This window comes from Lytechinus variegatus, chromosome 9 (genome assembly GCF_018143015.1).
Source record: "Lytechinus variegatus isolate NC3 chromosome 9, Lvar_3.0, whole genome shotgun sequence".
NCBI lineage: Eukaryota > Metazoa > Echinodermata > Echinoidea > Temnopleuroida > Toxopneustidae > Lytechinus > Lytechinus variegatus.
This window is the reverse complement of record NC_054748.1, coordinates 12,995,036-13,019,216: the sequence shown is the minus strand read 5'-3', so window position 1 is coordinate 13,019,216 and position 24,181 is coordinate 12,995,036. Positions and strand designations below refer to the sequence as shown.

At 33.3% G+C, this 24,181-nt stretch overlaps 1 protein-coding gene across 1 annotated transcript in view; it reads left to right on the top strand.

Annotated features, from left to right (window-relative positions):
* Nucleotides 1-17,649, top strand: part of LOC121421815 (fibrillin-1-like) — a 130,374-nt gene extending 112,725 nt beyond the window's left edge. Inside the window, exons 60-70 of the mRNA XM_041616614.1 lie at nt 662-772; nt 1,175-1,279; nt 2,531-2,644; nt 3,173-3,292; nt 6,276-6,421; nt 8,326-8,545; nt 10,881-10,982; nt 12,031-12,175; nt 15,045-15,198; nt 16,250-16,303; nt 17,459-17,649. Of these exons, the coding sequence (XP_041472548.1) occupies nt 662-772; nt 1,175-1,279; nt 2,531-2,644; nt 3,173-3,292; nt 6,276-6,421; nt 8,326-8,545; nt 10,881-10,982; nt 12,031-12,175; nt 15,045-15,198; nt 16,250-16,303; nt 17,459-17,494 (1,307 nt within the window). The 3' untranslated portion in view covers nt 17,495-17,649. The remainder of the gene's footprint in view (nt 1-661; nt 773-1,174; nt 1,280-2,530; nt 2,645-3,172; nt 3,293-6,275; nt 6,422-8,325; nt 8,546-10,880; nt 10,983-12,030; nt 12,176-15,044; nt 15,199-16,249; nt 16,304-17,458) is intronic.
* Nucleotides 17,650-24,181: the final 6,532 nt, after the last annotated feature.

The following is a 24,181-nucleotide window of genomic DNA, read 5'->3' as shown; positions in this document are numbered from 1 at the left end:
ATTAAAGCGCATGCAAGATATTTATCCGCATTGTGCTGCACTCAACCCAGTTGAGGTGAATGGGTACCTGGCAGGAATTTATTCCTTGAAATGTGTGTGCACTGCAATCTTAGTAATTACGGCTGCCAAGCTACAGCTGGGGTAATAATATTCAATTAATAGAGAGAGTATTCATGTGATATGCGCTAAACAAGAACTGTTTATTATTATTAGTAGTAATATATTTGATGCTCCCCAAAAGAATTGCCAGTCAATATTTTATAATTATCCAAATCAGATATCTAGAGCAAAAATCATGATAATGGTGATATTAAGAATCGATATGTTGATATAAGGGTCTAGGCTCTGCACTTTACCATTATAATGTAAGCACCCAGATTTTTTTTATGACGTATATTGTTGGTGCGTGGATAATACAATAAGCAACATACATGAATGAGAATGCAGGTATACGTAAGCATAAAGGAAGAAACAGATTTATGAAGGAAAATATGTGTTTTTAAGTTTGTTGAATTGTTAGAATTTGCTCCTGTCATTAAACCTTAAATAATTGTTATGAAGTATGTCCCTCTGTATTGAAGAATGTGGAGCTTTTTGAAGATCAGGTTCTGTATTTTGTGTCATATGTCACCTTTTTGTATATTTTTGTGAATCCATGCAGATATTGATGACTGTTCTCCTGATCCATGTTTGAATGGGGTTTGCGTTGATGGTGTGAATTCCTTCTCATGTAATTGTACTACTGGTTTTACTGATGACACATGTGAAACAGGTTGGTCAACGTTGACCCCCCCCCCATTCCCCTGGAGATCTTGAATACCAATAAAAAACATTACTTTAACTTTAAGCTGAATGTAACAGATTTTCATTACTAATGTTAAGTAAGTGGCCAATATATTAAATGGGATGCAGTCCCCTCCACCAACCCCCCCCCCCCTCCCTCTGTGCTGTGAGCTGTAGTCTCAAGATAAAAGCTGTGGTGTTTATGGCTTAAAGCTGCACTGGAGTGTTGAGTAATTAAACCATTTTATCAGCATTGTATATTGTGTTATGATCATTTAAAACCTTTTAATTGATGTTCATTTCATCTGCATGTATCTAGCTTTCAAATCTGGTATGTCTGTAAATTAGTCCATTCACATCCTAAGTAATCAATATTTTTGTCTCTCTTCAGAGGTATGTGGTTCCAATGCATGTCAGAATGGCGGATCATGTGCAAATGCAAACACTGGCCAATGTTCATGTGTTACTGGTTATATTGGTGATATGTGTGAGATAAGTAAGTACAACCTACTTCCCTCTCAAAACAAGAAAGGGAAGCAAAATACAATTGGATTGGACTACAACAAATTGAAATTAATTCAGTATTAACTAACGTTACATTCCTAAACATGACATCATATAGTTTTTTTTATTGTGTCACGATTGGATAACCGTCTCAATTCAAATGTTGACCATAGCTTTAGAATAGTTATTTACAAGGAAATGGTACCTGACAGCAGTTGATGAAACCCACTTTCCAAAATAATAGAATTCATTATTTTGATCCACTGAATTAATGAGAGATGAATATTCATAATCATGGTTACGGAGTGATGCAAAATGGACATGCATATTTGAGGAGAAAACATAATGCTCAAACTCTGTGAATCTTGAATTGCTGTCATAATTTTGATTTATTGATTGGATTCTATGTTCTGCCTTTAATATGCTGCATTACATTAAAAAATTGTGAATTGTTTCTTTAATTACAACTTAAAATGTAAACCCATTCCTGGTTACGGAGTGACGGTTACGGAGCGACATGAGAAATATCCACTCAAAAAACAACATAAAATTTTTGTTTGATATGATGTAAAATGATGACCCTCAAATTATCCAAAAGAAAATTTCACAAAACAAGCAATAGTTTTCTGTTAAATTGAAATTAAGTAAAAACAATATATGTAGTCCCATGTATAGAATTTCTTGTGTGGTTCCAATTCTCCTATAAGGAGATGCGTAAGAAAAAAAAATTGGGGGTAATTGTGCTCCCCTTTTGTATTTAGGAAATCTCATATGAGTTTCGATATAAAAATTTGATCCAGATTTGAAATAGAGCCAATACAAATTTTGGAAAACATCCACTTTTGCTTGGAATTGCCCAATTACAAATAGTTGTGATTAAACAATTTGAACAACCAATAATACCGTGATCTAGAAGTCATATGGGCAATCACCAAAAGTTTTGGGGTATCTCGCCTTCTTTCTTACAATTTTCTGAAATAAAAACATTTGCCTGTTCACATTTAATCACATCTGTATTCATTTATTTTTACTTCCATCCATTAATCAACTCATCCACCCATGTATTTACTTTGAAATTTATTCTTTTAATCAAAGATCTACCCAACTGGAGAGTTTTGTTGAGCATTATATCAGTGATTTTCAATGACAAATTTGCTCTGAGCCAATGAAGTTATAGGATTGCTCATAGCAGCCGTCTGTCAGTTAAATTCACTTATCATTTGTGTTATGAAATATTTTCCAGATATCAATGATTGTTCACCTAACCCCTGTGAAAATGGAGGAAATTGTACTGATGGTCTCAATTCCTTCACATGTTCCTGTCCTACTGCATTTACTGGAATTACTTGTCAAACAGGTAAAGGCTTATTTATTTCTGCTTGTTTAACATTTATTTTTTGCAAGGGTTTTATAGCTTTTTCCAAGTCAACTAAATGCTAGCATATTTCTTGTATGCAGAAGTGGACATTGTGATATTACCTTTTCTTTTTTGAGAATGACAGCTTTGGTACATGAGAAATCATGCCCTGTCTTTTAATCCTGAATAGATAAGACGCTATGATTTCCCCCTTTAATGTTTTAGTAATAACATAAACAAAGATATACAAAATTTATACATTTGTCATATTCAATGTATTAAATTAGACACAAACAGAGAGTATTCTTGGAAAAGATTTTATGTTTTCATGATTATATGCATTAATGTTGTTTTATATGACAAAATTATTTCTGAAAAATACCCTTAAAAGAAAGAAGGAAAAGATAACTGTCCAATGAATACTCTGAGTGTTCTGATGATTGTTAATATACTGTACATGTTCAAATACTATTATTAAAATAAGTTTTAGTGTCATAACCTATATTTCAACATATTGACTTCCCCCAGATGTTGACGAGTGTGTTGATTCTAGTCTGTGTACCAATGGGAGATGTGTTAATCTTGCTGGCTCCTACACATGTGTATGCAATATGGGTTTTACATTGACAAATACAGATTCTTGCACTGGTAAGTCTTTATATTATATATGACAATAATGTTTACCATGCTAATATATCATTAGAATAATAATGCCTGGAGTAATCAAAGACTTTGCCAAGATGCATTGATTTGGATTGAAAATCATGAAGACTTTAATTGTAACAAAGTAGATATTGGTCGACTGGGAGTAAGCCCAATAGAAAAACTCTAGATTTGATTACAGAGTTTGATTTGATTTGAGTATAATAGTAATGTGTACCACAAAAAATGAAACCATGAATTTGCTGTGATTAATCATAACTTAATCATAAACATAAGTCATAGAAATCATTGTAAAACTTGGAGTCTCATCTCTTGTATGGTATATTTGAGATGATTAACCAAATCTGCAAGAGTGAACAATTGTAATTTGAATAAATGACACCAAAAAGTCACTTTTTGTGGTAGTATGTGAATTTCAAATAGAAAATCACATTCCTCTATCACAGAAAGTGATGAAGATATAAACGAGATCTGTCTCGTTAATAGTTTGAGCTTGCTCATGCATAAATGACAAATCTGAGTTATACCAAATGAAGGTGGAGGCTCTAAGCTTTACAGTAATTTTTCTATAGTATTTTTTATAATCTTATGGTAAATCACTGATATTTCTCATTTTCATTTTGTTTTAGATGCTAGATATATGTATGGATATATATACAGTGCATCCCACAGAATACAAAACCGAGATTTAGCGATGAATTATCTTAAATTATTCATAAATACAATAGACAAATGACCTATCATTGTAAAGCTTAGAGTCTTAAATTACTTACATTATTTCTCATTCATGCATGAGTGAGCAAAAACAATTTGAAGAAAGGATACCAAAAACTCATTTGGCAGGGGGTATCTGAATTTCAAAAAGAAATTCACATGCCTAAAAAGTTCAATATCTGTTCTTCTATTTGATACCTTAATCACAGAAAATGGTCAAGAAGTAGAAAAGTTTTGTTCCTTCTAAACAATGCTTGTATTTCCATAATTTCATTAAATAAACATGTTTTCACCGGTTTCCCTCAGAAGCTATCGCATGGTTAACAAAAGACTTAATGCATTGCTAATTGTCAACAACACTGAGTGTCGAGTGAGTCTTAATTCCTAGCCAGTAAAACCTCTCTATTTGATGAAATTATTCAATTTTAAGCATTATTTCAAATAACCAGAACCTTGCTTTTCATTTTGTGTAATTGAGATATCAAATTAAAGAGCAGATATCAAAAATGTGGTTTCCTTTTTGAAACCCAAATATAGCCAGCCAAGTGACTTTTTAGTATCCCCTCTTCAAATTGTTTTGCTTACTCATGAAAAATAAACCAAGTAATATTCCAGATAGTAGAGGAGATTCTAAGCTGTAAAATGGTAGGTCATTTGTCTATTGTATTCATGATTATGTTATGATAAATCATTGATAAATCTCGGTTTGTTTTTGTGGGATGCATTGTGTGTGTATATATCTCTCTCTCTCTTTCTATATATATATACATATGTATTGTATCAAATTATTTGGCTGAAGATTCTCTTTCAGGCGATATATAATGATTATGTGTTTATGACATATTTTTTTCCTTAAAATGGGGATTTGTGAATTTTTTTTTTTACTCATACGGTTTATGTATGTATGTGTGTAAGTATGTATGTATGTGTTTATGTATGTGTGTATGTATGTATATATATATAGAGAGAGAGAGAGAGAGGATATTTCTAAAATGATTTTTTTCTAATTTCTAGTTCATATGAATAGATGTTTTTAAATTATTGCATTAGACGTTTTTGAAATGGTGCAAGAATTGGGGAAAGTGAAGGTTTCACAAACTAATTGATTGATTGTTTTATGGAATACCTAGCTCTATCTCCCTATAATAATACAATAGCATCTTTTCATATAGATATCTCAGCAAAGACAGAAAAACAAGAAATGTTTCAAGCTTCAATGAAATCTGTTGACCAAGGACCATATTCCCATGCAAAGTTAAGATTCATATTCTGAAAAATTGCAACTTTTCTATAAACTTTCCCTTTAAATTTTATTCACTCTGATTGCAAATGATGTCAGAAATTTATAAGAGGTTGGAAAATGGAAAATAAATTGCTAGATTCTTCTTTTTCATAAGGGAAAGTTAACTGAAAATTCATTTCTGGCCCCTTTTTTTTCGGGTTTTGTTATGCCTAGTAACTTAGGTAAGTTATATGACGATTTCAGATAACAAAGCCAGGATTAAAGAGATGGTCCGGGCTGAAAATATTTATACCTTAATACATAGAGTAGAACTCACTGAGCAAAATGCCGAAAATTTCATCAAAATCGTATAACAAATAATAAAGTTAATAAAGTCTAAAGTTTAGCAATACTTTGTGAAAACAGTCATCATGAATATTCATTAGTGGGCTGATGATGTCACATCCCCACTTTCCGTTTTTATTACATAAAATCATATTTTTTTCATTATGTTATACTTATTTCAATTATATGTCTCTCTTATAATGAAATAAGTTGCAGCAAAAGATATCCAATGCACTAAGTCAGTTGTCAATCCAATTTTTCTAGTTCTCAGGAGTAAAAAATTTGAATAAACCTAATTTCATATAATAAAATACAAAAGAACAAGTGGGGATGTCACATCATCAGCCCTCCTAATGAATATTTTTTACGACTTTTTTCACAAATTATTGCTAAACTTAAAATTTAATAACTTTGTTATTTGTTATCCAATTTTGACGAAAGTTTTGGCATTTTGCTCAGTGAATTCTGCTATATTTATTAAGCTATAAATTCTTTCAACCCGGACCATCCCATTAATGCTAAAAGAAGTGATTTATGTAATTTTTGTTTTGCTAGATTTATGCTAAAAGGTACCATTGTTAATGTGTAGTATATGTAGTATGATTGACAACCAATATAAAGGAATGTTGCTCTATATACAATAGATATTAAAACAATATCTCAATTTCTTTCTTTCTGTGTCTATAGCTATCTCATCATCCCTTGCTACAAGTTCGGTAAGGATTCGGCTAACAGGAGTACGTCTAAACGGTCTTCCTCTTACCTTCACTGCGGACTTAACAAATAGATCGTCAGCCTTATTCATGGAATATGATACTTCTTACTGTTTCATTGTAAGTATCTACATCCTGGAAGTAAACATAGTTTATACATACCTTTTAGGGTATCTTATATAAAATACATACCATTGAGGGTATCTTATATATAATGCATACCATTAAGGATAGTTTATATATAATACATACCATTGAGAGTATTTTAGATATAATACATACCATTGAACCATTGAGGGTATTTTGTATATATAATATATATATATATTTGAGATCAGTAGTATGGAGAGGGCCGTAGCAAGGTCAATACCCGTCTTCATCAAGCTTTCGGGCATATGCCCTTCATCAGGATCTAAACCAATATATAAAATACAAAATATAGGCCTACTAATAACAATGGTAAATACAATGCAATGTAATATATAACGGAGATAAGTAATTATAGTCCATGAAAAAATCAATTATACATGCAAGGTAAATGGTAAGTCAATATGTAACGAAGTATAGAATATATAGTTACCGTAGGGTCCGTAAGTATAGTGTTGTTGACAGTAAAGTTAAGTGTGAAGTGAATATATATATATATAAAATAAATAAAGTTACACAGATGTGTGGTTCATCAGTACTTTATTGATTTGCTACTCGGAGTTTCACGCAGATGCGATCTTCAGGCAACAATAAAGGCTAGTGGCAATTTAATACCATTTGAACGTTAACAATTCACTGAAAAAGCGCGTAGAGCGCGCAAGCTACCATGGTAATTTAGCGCGCTGGGATGGTTCCACTGAGAAGAAAGAGAGAGAGACAGAAAGAGCATTAGAGAGAGAAAGAAAGAGAAAGAAAAAGAAAGAGGGAGAGAAGAGAGGAAGAGAGAGAGAGCGCGGGGGGGGGGGGGGCATGAAGCGACAATGCACCAGTAAGACCGTGAAACTGGGTTTGGCAAGAAGATGCAAAGCGATTACGAAAATTCTTTCTTGAAGTTGCACAAGTAGAACTTATTCTGATGACGGCATTTAGAAATGAGTTCCGGTCTCTTATTTAAGAGTGATTGCTTGTCAGCGTTCATTATGAGCATCTTCTCAGATAAGCACAGGTCACACCTCTTAGACTCGTTGGTGTAAGGATGCGCACGGAGGGCAATCGACCACTTGATGGTGTAGGGTGTATCATGCCGTTTTAGATCCCAGATGAATTTTGATAGCTCCATGCTGTGTTGATACCTCTCATGTCGGAAGGATAGGAGATTGTTGCTGTACCTCAACTTGAAGGGGGGCTCAATAAAGTACTGATGAACCACACGTTATCTGTGTAACTTTATTTATTTTATTTCATGCTCTGCCTCATCACAGACATCGAGCACTCTTAATTACAAGGATAGCATTCACCAAGTGTATAATACCCTCAATAGATTATATCTATTATACAATAGATTTTGGCTGATATCTTTTGAAAAGCCATGTTTTTGTTAAATTTATGGAAGCCATGCTCTTCTAAGCTTATTTGTATTTCATATGCCTACTGCATTGCTCTTTGTGCTGCATGTGTGAAGAATACAATTCCAGCTATCATTGTCCTATCATTTTCAATGGATTGAGTGTCAAATATGCTCTATAAATCATCATCTCTAACCTAGCACTGACCATACATAGTCAAACCGCAGATTTAGTGCATTATTAAGTTAGAGATTAGAATGGGGACTATGAATTGTTGGCTTCCCAGCAGTGATAAACACACATCTGCGGACTCAGCATTTTTAGAATACTCAAATTTCATTTTCATTATTTCACAATGTGTGATGTCAGGACTAGCTTTATACATGTAACTCAGTATCTATAATATAATGATATTGACTCTGATTTGAAAGAATTTTTCTACAGTATAAAAAATAATTCCACAATGCAACTATCTGTTTTGTTTTAAACATACTCAGATGCTTATTTTCTTCATTTTTGTTTATTTGTCAGTTCACAAACTATGTAAGTGCATTATTGTCAATTGGCCTTCCAAGTTGTGAAGTGGTTGGATTCAGCCAAGGTAGTATTATTGGTGTCCTTGACCTTACAATTGCCGCTGCAACCCAAACCTTAGCTGATGATCTTGCGTTGGAAGTACCAACACTGTCTACCAACTCTCTACTAGCATCATTTAATGGTATTACTCTAGAAGGATCCTTTAATGCTAATGGTAAGTGTACATGTGTCCTCTTTAAAGTGATTGGTTAAAATTTGGTTGACTTTTAAAAAATCTGAGCTAGAAGGTCACACTTGTCACCTGTGTCTGTGATATGTTCCAAAAATGAAGCCCAGAAAAAATTGCGTTCGAAAATGATTATTAAGTGCTTCAAAAATTGAAATATAAAGTGACCGGAAACACCATCTTAATTTCATCCCATACACTTATGTGTACTATTTAGGCATCTATAAGACGCTTATTTACAAAATCGGGGTTTGCCTTGTAGTTTTAGCTTTTCATTCTCAATAATGGCTGTTTTCAGGGTTTATTAGTTCTAATACATGCACTTGTACACATGTTTCATCTTGGTTTGAGAATTTTTAAATCGGCTGCTCCCAAAGTTAAACAATACATTTAAGCCATACAGCTTTCACAAGATCAAATTTACTATTTATTTTGCTCTTCAAATTGGCGATTACAATCATTGTATTTCTCTTTATTTCCATATTTTGAAAAATATATAATATTGATATAAATTGTAACAAACTGAGATACAATTCCTTTCACTGATAATTATTGAATTCATCCTTCTTTGAAATACATATTTTGAATGTTGTATTGGGTGGTTTTTATGAAGAAGAGTTATTTTCCATAAAGATAAAAAACCTTGCAAATTTATTTTCTTTTCAGGTCTGCCCAACCATTTTTCAACTTGCTGTCCAAACATACTTGGAATTTTAATTTGTGTTGTGGTAATAATAAAGTACTACTTGGAAGTTTGTCACCTGACTACACTCTATAACTTTATCATTGACATAAAAAAGAAAATTTTATTGCTCAAGCATTCAGCTAAGAGAGAAAAAATTGTCAAAATGTCCCGTATGACACATATTGAATCGCCCTTTTAATGATAAATTTGTAGTGATCACGTGGAGTAGTTTTGTTCCTTCATGTGTGTCAGTGGATTGCAGTGAAATTACACTTACCCCTTCACATTTTGATACATGCCCATAAAGCCACTTTCATGCTGACAGCCGAAGTGGAAGTTACTCCGGAGTTCAGAAAGAGTTACTCCACTTTGGAGGGCAATATTAAAATTTTTGAAAAAAATTGGATTTGGATTTAAAGCGGAGTACTCCGCCCACATCGAGAAGAGGGTTACATACAGAGTTAGTCCTCACTGGAAGTGTGGCATCACCTATCTTGCGCATAACTTCATTTCCGCATGGGGAGATTTCGCGCACCATACATGGCGCGAACTTGCTTGGAAACCACGGAAACGACTGCAGATACACCACTACAGAGCTTGACAGATTGAAAGGGGGTGTATAATGTCGGTCCGCAGTATTAGTGTATCAACTCAATCCGTAGTTACTCCGGAGTAACTCCACTTCGTCTTCAGTATGAAAACGGCATAAGACAGTTTTAAAACTACCTGTTCACATACCAGCTGTGGGAGAAAATAGAAAAAAGTATTGTGCCAATTTGATGGATATTATGGTTTTGTATTTGAATGGGGTCAGTATCTTGCTTCCTCTTAAATGCTTATGATGCTGTGTAATACAGCTATGTTTGCCAAATGTTGCAGTTATATGATACAGTAGGATTTTATTAAGCAAATCTTTGCGGATGGTGCAAATATTACAACTTCTTCATCAGGTTACATCTGCCTCCTTCATGGTTGAAGATTCTTGCAGATGGTCCTTGCTTGCATATAAACAATACACTCTTAATGTGATCAATTATTTCCTCTGTAATGTAGATGAATTATGTTTTGATTTTGGCAGATCATTTACATTGATTGTGTAGGGGTGGAAGGTTATATCATTTTATAAAAGATCATTAACAAATAGTGACATGATTTAGCTCCAAAACTCAACCTACTTTGCTTATTGATCTTTTTTATGTTCCACCTGATACACCTCCATTTTCGATCATTGAGGTGTTCTTCTTTCTTTAGTCATATATTTTTAATGTATATGGTCTACATTGTGCCTGTGCTAAGGGTAAGCATAAACTGTTGAAATTTTTGCTTATGTTTTACATTTATCATCTTTACTCTGCTCTTTTCCTGCATGATAAAAAAAAGATGCTGAGTATTATTCATTTCTTATTCAAGGATAATTATGTTTAATTGTGTAATGTGCTGATGAATGAAATCTCAAATTTGAGAACATTGATATCATTTTTGGCTATCTAGATCTAGACCGGCTTAACCACAACCTTAGATGTTAAAACAAAACAGGGTTGATGATAGAAGAATTTGAAATTTTACAGTCATTATTTTCTGAAAATAATTTGTTAGTTTTGTGACAGGCATAAATTGATTTTTTTTTTACCTGAATAGTTCAATGTGATCAGACGAATTGTCAGAATGGAGGATCTTGTATTACTTCAGGAGACCCATGTGATTGCCTGGCTGGTTTCAATGGAGATCTATGCCAAAATGGTATGTTTTATACAAATTGAGTTGTTTTTATAGGAATGAGTTGAATGGTGTGTTTTATTAGGAATGAGTTCAAGGTCAATCCTAGATTCTAGTCTAGGTTAACTTAGATCACATTTGTATTTAGTGACATCTGCAATGACAAATTTGCTACATCATGTACAAATTTTGTTGGGCATTGAAGAAAAGTATTCCTTAATATTAATTTTGTTATGAAATGATCTGATAAGATGCTTTAAATGGAGATATGTCTTTATTTTTGAAAAGTGAAAATTTGAGATGAAACCTAGCATTTTGGAGTAAAATATGGATTTAATTTTTAGAAAAGCTACAAAATACAAAAACATGTATTTTTCCAAAAGATAAACAATTATATAAAAACAAAATTGAATATAGGCCTACTATATATTATAATTATTGATATTTTTATATAAATTTCAATTTTATAACATTGATGGTGGTGTACTGTTGCGTTAATGATTCACATTTTCTATGATTTAATATGTCGATGTTGGTATCTTCAATTTCAATTTCTTTCTTTTTTTTTAGAATATAATTTTGTCTCCTATGTGATCACCAGTATGAAAATATCTGGGGCCCATGTCATAAAACTTATTATAACAAATTTACGATAACAATTATTAGGCTACTGAAATCACTTTATTTGGTTGGATGATCTTAAACATGTGCATTTGTTATCATAACAAGTCTTTTTGAAATGCGCCCCAGAGGCAGATTTTTGCTTTGTTTGCTTCACAAAGTTTTTATTTTACACAGCATTGAAGCAGATGTTGCGGTGCAATTAATTCTACAAATTTGCAAGATAATGCATCAATTGCAGTATGCCAATAGTGGGCCACACATTATCATGAAAGGTTTATTTCAAGTAAATAGGGGGAAAACCCATTAACAGGAATTAGAGATTTGACATATTTTTATATGTTGTTTAATTTTGGGTATTTCATGTACATCAAATTTACAGCTGGATGGCAATTTTCTTCCTTTTATCTTGTTTTTGAAATAAATAAATTAATTCTTTTCTATTTTATAGATACTGGTAATTCAGAGTTGTCTGTTGGAGCCATAATTGGTATTGCACTTGGAGTATTTGGATTTGTAATCATAATAGTTGGCTGTGTCTGCTGTATGTTCCTTCAAAGCTTCAGACAAAATCAAGCAACAAAAGCCATGCTTTCGTGAGTATTCCATATTTTAATGATAGTAGTATTCATAATAGTGATAAAAGTTATTGTTAGTTAGAAACAAATTTAATAATTATTATGATGATTTGATAAAAATTCTCTTGATGACACTGATAAACATATAAATAATAATCTTCTCAATGATATTGATAATAATTTGAATAAAATATTTGATAGTGCCAGCAAATATTTTACAATTATGTAATAATAATAATAGTAATAATGATGACCATTAAATGATTGAATTATTAATGATATCAATAATAATCATTTTTATGAGTTATTTATGATAATGTCTAAGCTTTTCTGCATGTGACCGTTTTTTGTTGTCTGTGTAAGGCTAGACAGAACATTTTATTTTTTTAGCTTTTTATTGCAATAAACATAGCGCACATCAATGACTATATTGACTGAGTGCAAGATATTTTCGTAATATTAGTTGAATGATGAATAAAAGTTTAATAACACCCATTACTATTGACATGCTGGCCAATCAACTCAAGACAAGGCAATTTAGAGTGGAAGGATGTTAGTAAGAGAAGAGTTGAGGAAATACATTTGAGCTAACTTCTCAGTCTTTGCTTTCATCAAATGAATACTGGTTCACAACAGGGCATCTTACTCATAAAGACTAGATGGTGTTAAACTGACTAGATGGTGTTAAACTGAGTGGATGGTGTTTAACTGAGTGGATGGTGTTTAACTGAGTGGATGGTGTTTAACTGAGTGGATGGTGTTTAACTGAGTGGATGGTGTTTAACTGACTAGATGGTGTTAAACTGAGTGGATGATGTTTAACTGAGTAGATGGTGTTAAACTGAGTAGATGGTGTTTAACTGAGTGGATGGTGTTTAACTGAGTAGATGGTGTTTAATTGACTAGATGTTTGAAAAACCAAAAATGTGTATAGCCATTACGAAAATTTGTGTTTAAAAACAGATCTCCTCTGACACCCCAATTTCAAATTCCAAGCTTCTCTCACTGCCCCCCCCCCCCTCCCAATATCAGCAGGAATGGTAATCCTTAAGTAACAACCACACACTCTCCCAGATAATCCACCTTCCCCCCAAGGAGAAGTGACCTTCATACGGCCAGGCAGAGGGAGAGAGAGATGTTGCGGTTTCCAGCGCGGTGTTTGTTCAGCTCTTATCAGCAGCTGCAGTCGACCCCACCCCAGTTTAAACGAGAAAAACTTAACTTTCCCCAAAAACTGAAAATGGGGTGTCGATACCCCACTTGAGTTCCCATTGACTTACACGCAAGGCCTTATCAGCAGTCAAATGAACCCCACCCCAGTTTAAACGAGAGAATTGAAGCTCTCCCAAAATCTGAAATTGGGGTTTCAGATTCCCCACCTGACCTCCCATTGACATAACACGCAGGGCAATGGGGTTCCTGTGTTATAAGCTGGTGGGGTATTTTTTAAACACAGGATTCACGTAGCGGCCTTACTGGTAAAAACGTGCAAAAAGGCCAAATGGTTAGTAGGAAAATTGGTTGTTCATGAAATAACATTAAACCATGCAGAATGAGACCAAGTGGAATAAGTGTTGACTATGTAGAATTTGGTGCAGACTAAAATAGAATTAGGTGTAGACCAAGTGGAGTAAGGTATACACCAAGTGGAATAAGGTGTAGACCAAGTAGTGTATGGTATTATACACCAAGTCAGGGGCGGAAATCTCTCCCAAGAGGTAGGGGGACAAAGGGCTGGAAAATTTGACAAGCAAAAAAAACTTAAGGTCATTTCGTCGAAAATTAAATTGACAAGGTTATCATCGCAAAAGTAAGGTCATCTTGTCCTAAAATACCATCCTAAAAGACCACAAATAGTAGAGGGGACATTTCATATTGTGTCTTTCCTACTATTGTGAGTAGGGGGGACACGTCCCCCTGTCCCCATGGGATTTCCGCCCGCCCATGCAGCAAGTGGAATAAGGTGTAGGCCAAGTAGTGTATGATTTAAATCAAACAGTAAGGTGTACTCCATGTGGAATAAAGTAGAATAAGGTGTAGGCCAAGTAGTGTATGATGTAAATCAAACAGAGTAAGGTGTACTCCATGTGGAATAAAGTAGAATAAGGTGAAGGCCAAGTAGTGTATGATGTAAATCAAACAGAGAAAGGTGTACTCCATGTGGAATAAAGTAGAATAAGGTGTAGGCCAAGTAGTGTATGATGTAAATCAAACAGAGAAAGGTGTACTCCATGTGGAATAAAGTAGAATAAGGTGTAGGCCAAGTAGTGTATGATGTAAATCAAACAGAGTAAGGTCTACTCCATGTGGAATAAAGTAGAATAAGGTGTAGGTCAAGTAGTGTATGATGTAAATCAAACAGAGTAAGGTCTACTCCATGTGGAATAAAGTAGAATAAGGTGAAGGCCAAGTAGTGTATGATGTAAATCAAACAGAGAAAGGTGTACTCCATGTGGAATAAAGTAGAATAAGGTGTAGGCCAAGTAGTGTATGATGTAAATCAAACAGAGTAAGGTCTACTCCATGTGGAATAAAGTAGAATAAGGTGTAGGCCAAGTAGTGTATGATGTAAATCAAACAGAGTAAGGTGTACTCCATGTGGAATAAAGTAGAATAAGGTGTAGGCCAAGTAGTGTATGATGTAAATCAAACAGAGTAAGGTCTACTCCATGTGGAATAAAGTAGAATAAGGTGTAGGCCAAGTAGTGTATGATGTAAATCAAACAGAGTAAGGTCTACTCCATGTGGAATAAAGTAGAATAAGGTGTAGGCCAAGTAGTGTATGATGTAAATCAAACAGAGAAAGGTGTACTCCATGTGGAATAAAGTGGAATAAGGTGTTGACCAAGAAGAATAATGTATAGATCATTTTATCTTTTACTCTCAGGAATGGACGTTATGACTATCCATCTTTTAATATGAATGGTTCCTATGATGGTTCTGAAGAGTATGATTCTTTTGAAGGACGTCGTATGGCTGTGGGTCAAGCTTTGGATCGCCTTCGTGGAAATGGAGCAATGTATAACGGCAATGGAAGATCGGTATAAACACTTTCTCTGTTCATGAATATCTTGTATACCAAGTGTATAAAAAAAAGCAGGCACTCAAATTTTCTTACTTTTGTTAATGTTTAGGGTCTATTTGATGAGATTGTATCACCAGTAGTATGAGTATTTCATGCATGACTGAGCCTGAGCAACTTTTGTGGATTGTGTAAAACTTGTGCACAGAATACTCTCTGACACAGGAGGTTAAAAAACGACAAGACACTTTCATTATGAATAGAAGTGTTTTTTCTCCTTTTTATGACTCTATCATGTAGCGTAATGTTCTTTTTGTTATTTCAGATAAATAAATTATTCAACATAAATGAATGATAGACATGCAAATATTTACATTAAAAGGGAAAAGAAATTTAATTATCTGAAAGTGCATTTGAGCCAAATAAAATGATTATCAAAGTTTCAGTTCGATTTTGAGTCTATCTGTCCAAACTCAAGTCCCTCCTTAATCATCCACGTCTTTTAATGCACCACATTGCTCTCCTCATCAATTTTAATTGTGTCTCTAAAGAGAGGAGCACCCCATTACCATTATCCAGAGGGGGGTCATCTGTGCCCCTCTCTAAATAATGGTAATTTGAGAGGCACAATCAAAATTTGTAATGTAAAAATGCCATGAAAATACAAGTGTGCCCCCCCCCCTCCCCTTTTTAAAGTGAGGACTGTTTTTTTGCTTGTAAAATCTTTTTGTGGACGAAATGTACTTATCTTATTTTTGGTTGAGAACATTTTTATTATTTTTTTTTTTGGGGGGGGGGGCTTGTCAAATTTTTCCTCAGGAAAATGTGCCCCCTCTTTCCCGGTTGGAAAATCCTGGATCTGCCCCTGCCCATTACATTAATGTAACTTTTATGGTATTTATGCTTTCCAATATATACTTCAATAGAATCCTGATTGTGATTACCATTAGATGGCAAAGTTACCATAAAAGTGAGTTTTATGTAATGTGACCCTGAGTTGACGATGTTTATGGCAAGTGTTAGATTGTTATGTTTAACAAATATATTTTCTTTCTTTTTCTTGATAACAGCCTGAGGAAGGCCGCAATTTCAGGACGCCATACGTTGTCGGTGATAGAGATACGGTATGTAGTTTATTCATTGTATGTTTAGAGTAATAATGGTTTTACAGTTATATCCTGTCAAGTCTTTTATTGCAATGGCATAGTGATTCAATCATGTGACTCTCAATCAGAGGTTGAGGGTTCAAATCCCACCTGGTGCTAATGTCGTTTAGGAAGAAACTTATTCACATTTGTCACTCTCTAGTACCAGTAAGATGTAAACTTATTACATTGGCAATGTTAATCAATAGAAAGTATAAAACAAAGAGTTCTCTGGGGAGTACCCCATGGAGTGAAGATGGTGCATTTTCTGTGTAGAACTGTGATGGATCCAATGACTGGGATAATTGTATTGAATTATGTGCTATAGTAATTATCTATCAGCAATGTGGTGGATGAGACAATGGTATTAGTGTGAGTATTAGAAGATTTAGTAGTATCATTATTATAATTCTTCTAAAAATATTTCTATAATATTTATGATGAATGCCTTGCCATTCCTTGTTAGGAGAAAATTACTGTAAAAAAAATGTCAAAATGTAGTTTATGTAGGTTTTCACATAGTATGTGAAAACCTACATAAACTACATTTTGACATTTTTTTTACATGTAAACAATACCTACTATTTATTATATTTGAACTCCACCTCTGAAAGTGTTTCCCAAAATATTTACCTTATTACACTAATGGAAGTGCCTATGGCATTTTACCATGTCTCTAAGCAGGAACCTCATTGCAAAAATGCTTTAATTGCCTTTTTAAATGGCTTTTTGTATTCCTCACTGTTTGGTCTAGCCATGGAGTTTTTATGGAAGAGATTATATTTATTATTATACAAATATCAGGTTCTTTATGACTATTAGAGCCCTGTTTAGTAAAAGCTACTATATTGATAATAACTTTACCATCCAATAACATGGTTTCATAGAACCCTTGATGCTGATTGGTTGTTGAGTATCATTAACATGATAGTTATCATTGGAAATATAAGTATTCATAATGGTTATATTGGGTTATAATATGATGCAGAAATTAATTACCAATGGTAATCAGAAAAGAAACTAAATCCTTTGTAAAGTGATGATGTATAGAATGAAATATTTTCATCATTTACATAAAAAGTAAACACATGACATTAAATTTCTTTTTTTTTATTTAATTTTTTTCCATTACAGGAAAACGGAGTGGAGCGAAATCCTGTCTACTTTTAATTGATGCAAAGTTAACTTTCTAACAGAGAACCAACATGACAACTGGACATACCAAATAGAAAGGAGCTATATATCGATGTTTTACAGAATAATGTTCTTTTTATTTTGAGTAGTGTAGATGAGAACATCAATCATTTTCATTTTTTTCATTTGGCTCATATGACACATTTAACTGTTTATTTCTCCTTTTTATAATATTTTTTTTTTACATCTGATGTCTGTTTCTTAACTGTATTTCAATTCCCCCTTTTTCATGGCATATATATTATTCAATGTACAACACCTATCTACCTATTTATCTATTTGAAGGAATGTTTTTTAATCATTACATTGATTTGTCTACATTCTGTCTCATCAAATACATATTTTTACTATTTCTTTACATTCAGTACTATGCAATTATTTTAGATATTCATTTTCGTAAAAAGAAAAACCAATACGAGTCTTTTTATTGATTAATGAATGATATATACTTATTTTTTAATAGAGATAATGTACTACATGTTAGTGCATTGAGTTAATCAAGGTTTGTAAATTTATAACTCTCCTTTTTCCACTGTTATTTTATTTGGATGCCCACTTTATATGATAATGATATGGTCATAAATGAATGAAATCCATTTTTCATAAATCTATTAGTCGATTAAAATTAGGGGCTCCTTTGGCGTAAAAAGAGTAAATAGGGTAAATTTAATGGTTAAAATACTGGAATTCCATTAAAACTGGATGAATATAGATTATTCCATTAAAACTGGATGAATATAGATTAATTCAATAAAACGATTGTAGGCATAAATGTATTAAGAAGAATGGACTCATCTCATTGTACAATAATTGAGTTTTCTGCTCAAAGAATGTGAAAATATGATTGATTTACTGTTTTTATGTTAAAGATCCCATAGTTATTACTCTTTTGTAACAAGGGGCATATTTTGTATACACAAGCACATGTATTCAAATGTAAAATGATAATGACTTCATATCACAAAATACACAAGAATAGCTCAGGATGTCAAATCATTAGCTCTCTTATTGCACATCCGAGGTGAATGCATATGTGATGTGTTACACAGAAATAACAAAAAACTCTACTTTCCATACCTTAATGTTACTTCTGACTTTTGATGAAATCTCTAGTCATTGGCATGTTCTTGATATGTTCATATCAATTATAATTTTAGGCTAGTGTACGGTTTTAAGGTACTAAAGCATATTACCCTTGTCAAAACTCTCCTCTGCCAAAAACGTTTTGCTGTAGCAGCTGCCAAGACTTGGAATGCTATCCCTCTTTCAATAAGAAATGCTTCCAGTGTTCTTGGCTTCAAATCTTCCCCTAAGAGATACCTTTTCCCTCAATAATTAATTTTCCTTTTTATTATATAAATTATTGCAAATGTTATATTATTATTCAAACATTGTACGCACTATGGTACTTGGTGTTTTTAGCTCCTCTAAATATCCATTATTATTACTATTCCATATTACTTATAATTTGTTGATTTCTATTTGAAAGTATCATTACGTATGACATACACAGTAATCCAATCATTGTTTTGTACAATACTATAGATAATATGTCTTTAAGATTAAAACAGTGTCTTTTGCAGTTATTTCTTTGTTCTGAATATTAGGAATCACGCATGATTGGAAAGATACATGTTTTAACAAATGATTTTATTCCTAGTGCAGTATGTTTTTCCATTCCTGATTAAAAGCCTATCACTACAGTCTCCAAATCAGCAAATAATTGTAAATTTTTCATTAAAAGCTTGTTAGTATAATTTAAATTGGCACTTGTTGTGTCTAAACTACAAAATTTTGTTGAAGTAACCTTCAACAAAATTAAAGAATTAAAGACAAATTAATGTAGAAATTAACGTTTGTTGCTGATTTGAAGAATGATATGATAAGTGATTAGGACATTAGGGAAGTTACATGTTAACATTACTGGAGCTGTATTTGAATGTTGTTCTAAAGGTGAATCATTGTGTTAATTATATTATACAATTATATTTTTTATATCTTTGATTAGATAATGTTATCATTGATAACAATGAATACCCAGAATTTTCCAGTTGGAGCTGTCTTCATATTTATACTGTTCTGAAGGTGAATGCATGTGTTAATAATATTATATGATTATGTTTTTATAATTTCTCTATTGTTATCAATACCCAGAATTTTCCAGTGGGAGCTGTCTTATTTATACAATATAACTCTCTGTCTTTCATTTTTTATATCAAATAAAATACTACACAGTGGTAGATTGCTTCATAAATTGAGTTCATGTGTGAATAGTAGATTACCCCTGTTGTATGCAGACGTTTTGAAGCCAGCCAAAGCATGTCTTTTTATATTCATTTGTGTGGAGGATGTATGTGTGTGAGGAAGGGTGTGTGCTAGATTTTTGGGGCTAGGCATTGGGTTTCTTTTGGGATAAACTTTCTCTTAATTTTCCTTTTTTTATAAATCAACAAACCTTCTTTACTACTCCCTCCCCCTCCCTCGTCAATGAAATCCTGAATCTACCTCAGGGTTTATTTATTTTTGTCACTAACAATCTAGAATTGTTTGTATGTAGTCAAATTTTAATTAGGGAGGAAGGGTAGAAAACTAAACCATAATACATTTGAAAATCTATAGTAATACAAAGCATCCCAATTACTGACAAAGAATTGGTTTGATATTCCATTTGGCGTGCCGATTTTAACCCTTCGGAACCGACTGTAGAAGCGAAATATCAGTATTTACTATTTTCTTATTCATTTTTTTAAGTTCTGGTGGGTGTTTCGTAAGCTGTCTATGTGACGCACGACTGGTGATCCTTTCTTACGCTTTGTCATATCCTTATATTATTGAGTTATGAGCTAAGGAAATGTTCCAGTCGTGTGTATCTTTATGCAACACCGACCAGGGCCCTGTCTTACAAAGAGTTACGATTGATCCAATCAATCATAAATCTATGGAAATCCATCAGTTTCATAATTTCTTCTACAGGAAATTTGCAAAATGTAACCAAGAGAAGCATACTGAATTTTCAAGTAAACAATGAATGCATGAATATACATCATAGAAAACAATGAATGCATGAATATACATCATAGAAAATATTTTGAACAAACATGCATAATACATGATGTTGCTGGCCATGATAGTTGCGATTGATTGGATCAATCGTAACTCTTTGTAGTCCCGGCCCAGGACTACAAAAGGGAAGCCCCTCGTGATATTTGCTTGCCAACATAATATCAAATGATCTTGAAAAAGGACATAATACAATTCTATAACTACGTACCATATTGACATAAAATCAATGATCGTGGAAAAAGGACATGATACAATTTTATAACTACGTTACAACATTGACCATTATCAGCATTTTCCCCAAAATTGCGCTATTTCAGCGGAGCTCATTATAAAACTGTGTGTGCTGAAATATTATTGCTATTACAATAAAATATTGTAATAATAGAATATTACAATAATTTATGTGTGTGCTTGCGTGGATCTGAGATAAATTAGCTTTCGATATTATATGGTTATTAAAAGCCTATCATTTGGTCATTGCCAGAAAAACGCACCAATCGTTTGGGGGAAATTAAGTCTATACATAATGGGTTAAAAGATGCATATTGTGAAAGTATCATTTTTGTATGAGAATGTGGCAACAAATTGACGCCGTTGCGTCAATTTGAAGTACTGAACGGATTAACTAAAGCACTGCATATCAATGTTACGGAGGTTAATCGTTAGCATTGTCAACTTAAGTCACTCAATTATATCATACTTCCAAAACAACGACACGATACTAATATGAAGAAAAAAATAAAGAATAGAACATAACATTTTAATAAACGGAACATGTTTCGAGGTGTCGCACCTCATCCTCAGCCTGAAAATTATTAACAGAGTCATTGGTATTTATACAGTTGAGATGTCAAGTAAAAATTTCAAGAATGTAGTTACACAGGATTACAAGGAATGCAATTGTTGAATGGAATGAAGTAAAAAGTTACAAAGTCTATGGATTTATCAGATAGGGGTCGGTTTAAATTAAATGGATAACATTATTTGGTAATTGTACACCTGTTGGTTTAGTTGAGTTGTTTCCATTTGATGAAAAGCCCTTCTTTTATTTTTAGTTGAAAATCTGTTTGAGCAGTATTGAGAATTTTGAAACAATGGGTGTTGCATTCTAACAAGCACTGGGGTGACGATTGCAAGTGTCTCCAGACATGGGAGTTTTTGTCCTTCCCCAGATGCTCCTGTACTCGTGTCTTATAATGACGCTTGGTTTGACCAATATAGCGAGCTTTACATCTCGCACATGTAAATTGATATATGACACGAGCACGGAGCTCCTGGGGAATGGAGTCTTTCACAGAAAGTAAAGAACTGAGCTTGAAAGATGAGAAAGAAAGAGTAATATGAAGATCTTGGCAATATTGTTTAACCATAATGTTGATTCTCTTTTCAAGTTCCTTTGATGCTTTACCAATATATGGTAGCTTAAAAAATCTTGTAGTCTTTTTCTCCTGACCATTGTTTGGGTTTTGGATGTTTTGAATGTATTGGTTCAATGACCTTTCGATTAACCAACGTGGGTACATGTTTCTGTTCAACACTTTCTTCAAATTCTCGATACAAGTATCAAAGAGATGAGAGTGACTGCAAATTTTGTAAGCCCTATCTATCAATGTTCTAATCAATCCAGTTTTGTATTTGTAACAAGTGAAGCTAAGAAAATTTGTATACAACCCAGTGTAATTCTTCTTATGAAAGACTGAAGTAGTATAAACATCTGTGCTATTGTTGATTAAAATATCTAAAAAGGGCAACTGTCCACGTTCTTCCTTTTCAACAGTGAAATTTATATTGGGATGCCTGGAGTTCAAATAGTCATGAAAGGTTTGAACCTCATCTTCATTGTTAAAAATACAAAACACATCGTCTACATATCTGCGATAGAATGGAACATTGGGTCCTTCAAACTCTTCCAACCATTTCTTTTCATGATGACCCATAAATAGGTTTGCCAGTGTAGGGGCAAGAGGAGAGCCCATAGCAACTCCATCAACCTGGTCATACATTTCACCATTGAATAGGAAATGGGTCTGTTTGGTAGCATATTTGAACAATTCAATCAGTTCATCTTTACTAAAACATACATCATTGTTATACTTCAGAATAGTATCAGCAGCAAGTTCAATAGTCTCATCTAAAGGAATATTTGTGAATAAACTAGTGACATCAAATGACACTAAAAACTTTCCTTGTAGGTTCTTGGTTTTAAGCTCCTCTATAAAAGAAAATGAATCTTGTGTACAGAATTCATCAGGTATATGAGGTGTGAGGAGTGATCCCAAATACTTAGCCAAATTATAATTGTACGTCCCAATAGATGATACTATAGGCCGAAAAGGTGGCACATCATTGTTATTGTTGATTTTATGTGTTTTCGGTAGCCCGTATATTCCTGCTGGTTTTGAACCTCCTGGGTATATATTGTAAGTGGAACCATCAAATGCCCCCTTTTTCTTAAGTTTGCATAGGAATCGTTGAAGAGAACGTTCCCTTGTCAAGGTGGGATCTTTATTAAGTTTGTTGAATTTTCTTTTGTCACCAAGCAATAAAGATATAGCATTATTATATACACTCCTATCTAAGATAACAACACCGTTCCCTTTGTCAGGTTTGAGAATAACAATCTGTATATTGCTCCTTAGTTTCTTAAGTATCCTGAAATTATGTAAATCACTGTGTGAAGGTTGATAGCTGCTTACATATTCATTAGCTAGATATGATAATTCTGCTTTCACTCTGGGGTCATCTTTGCGGTCAATCAACTTGTCATGAAAAGCTCGTTGAATTAGCTCAAAAGTTGTGAAGACATCTGCTTTGCTGATCCAAGACTTAGGGGGTTTGATTGAAAAGAACAATCCATTTTTCAGTAGATTAAGTTCTTCATCCCGTAGATTGGTGCTGGATAGATTCAAAACTGTGTCGTCCGGTGTGAATGGAAGTATTGTGTTTCTAGTTAAATTCTGTAGTTTCTTAGTGTGCCCTTCAATGACCGTAGCCACGCATTTCGTGACATTTCTTGTAACAGCTCGCCGAAGAATTTGCCAGTCAAAACCAGTCAAAGTGTTCGGTAAATGTTTCTCTTTTTCCTTTTTTTCCCGTTCCAATCTGTTCTTTTCTCGTTTCCGTTTTGTAATAGCACTGCGAAGAAGTCTCTTATGGATCGCGTACACATCCTGTTGGTTAACATTGGGCAGATGAACTCTCACAAATCTTGGGAAGACATTGAAACTTTGACAGTTGTTGAGAAAATTAATGTCCAGTTCAGCTTTCTTTAATTTGATAGAGATTTTCTCATATTTCCGTAACTCTGCTGTGGTAATTAGACTGCTATATTTTCGTGTCAAATCAAATATGATACTTCCAAAAGAACGACACGATACTAAATTGAAGACAAAAATAAAGAATAGAACATAACATTTTAATAAACGGAACATGTTTCGAGGTGTCGCACCTCATCCTCAGCCTGAAAATTATTAACAGAGTCATTGGTATTTATACAGTTGAGATGTCAAGTAAAAATTTCAAGAATGTAGTTACACAGGATTACAAGGAATGGAATTGTTGAATGGAATGAAGTAAAAAGTTACAAAGTCTATGGATTTA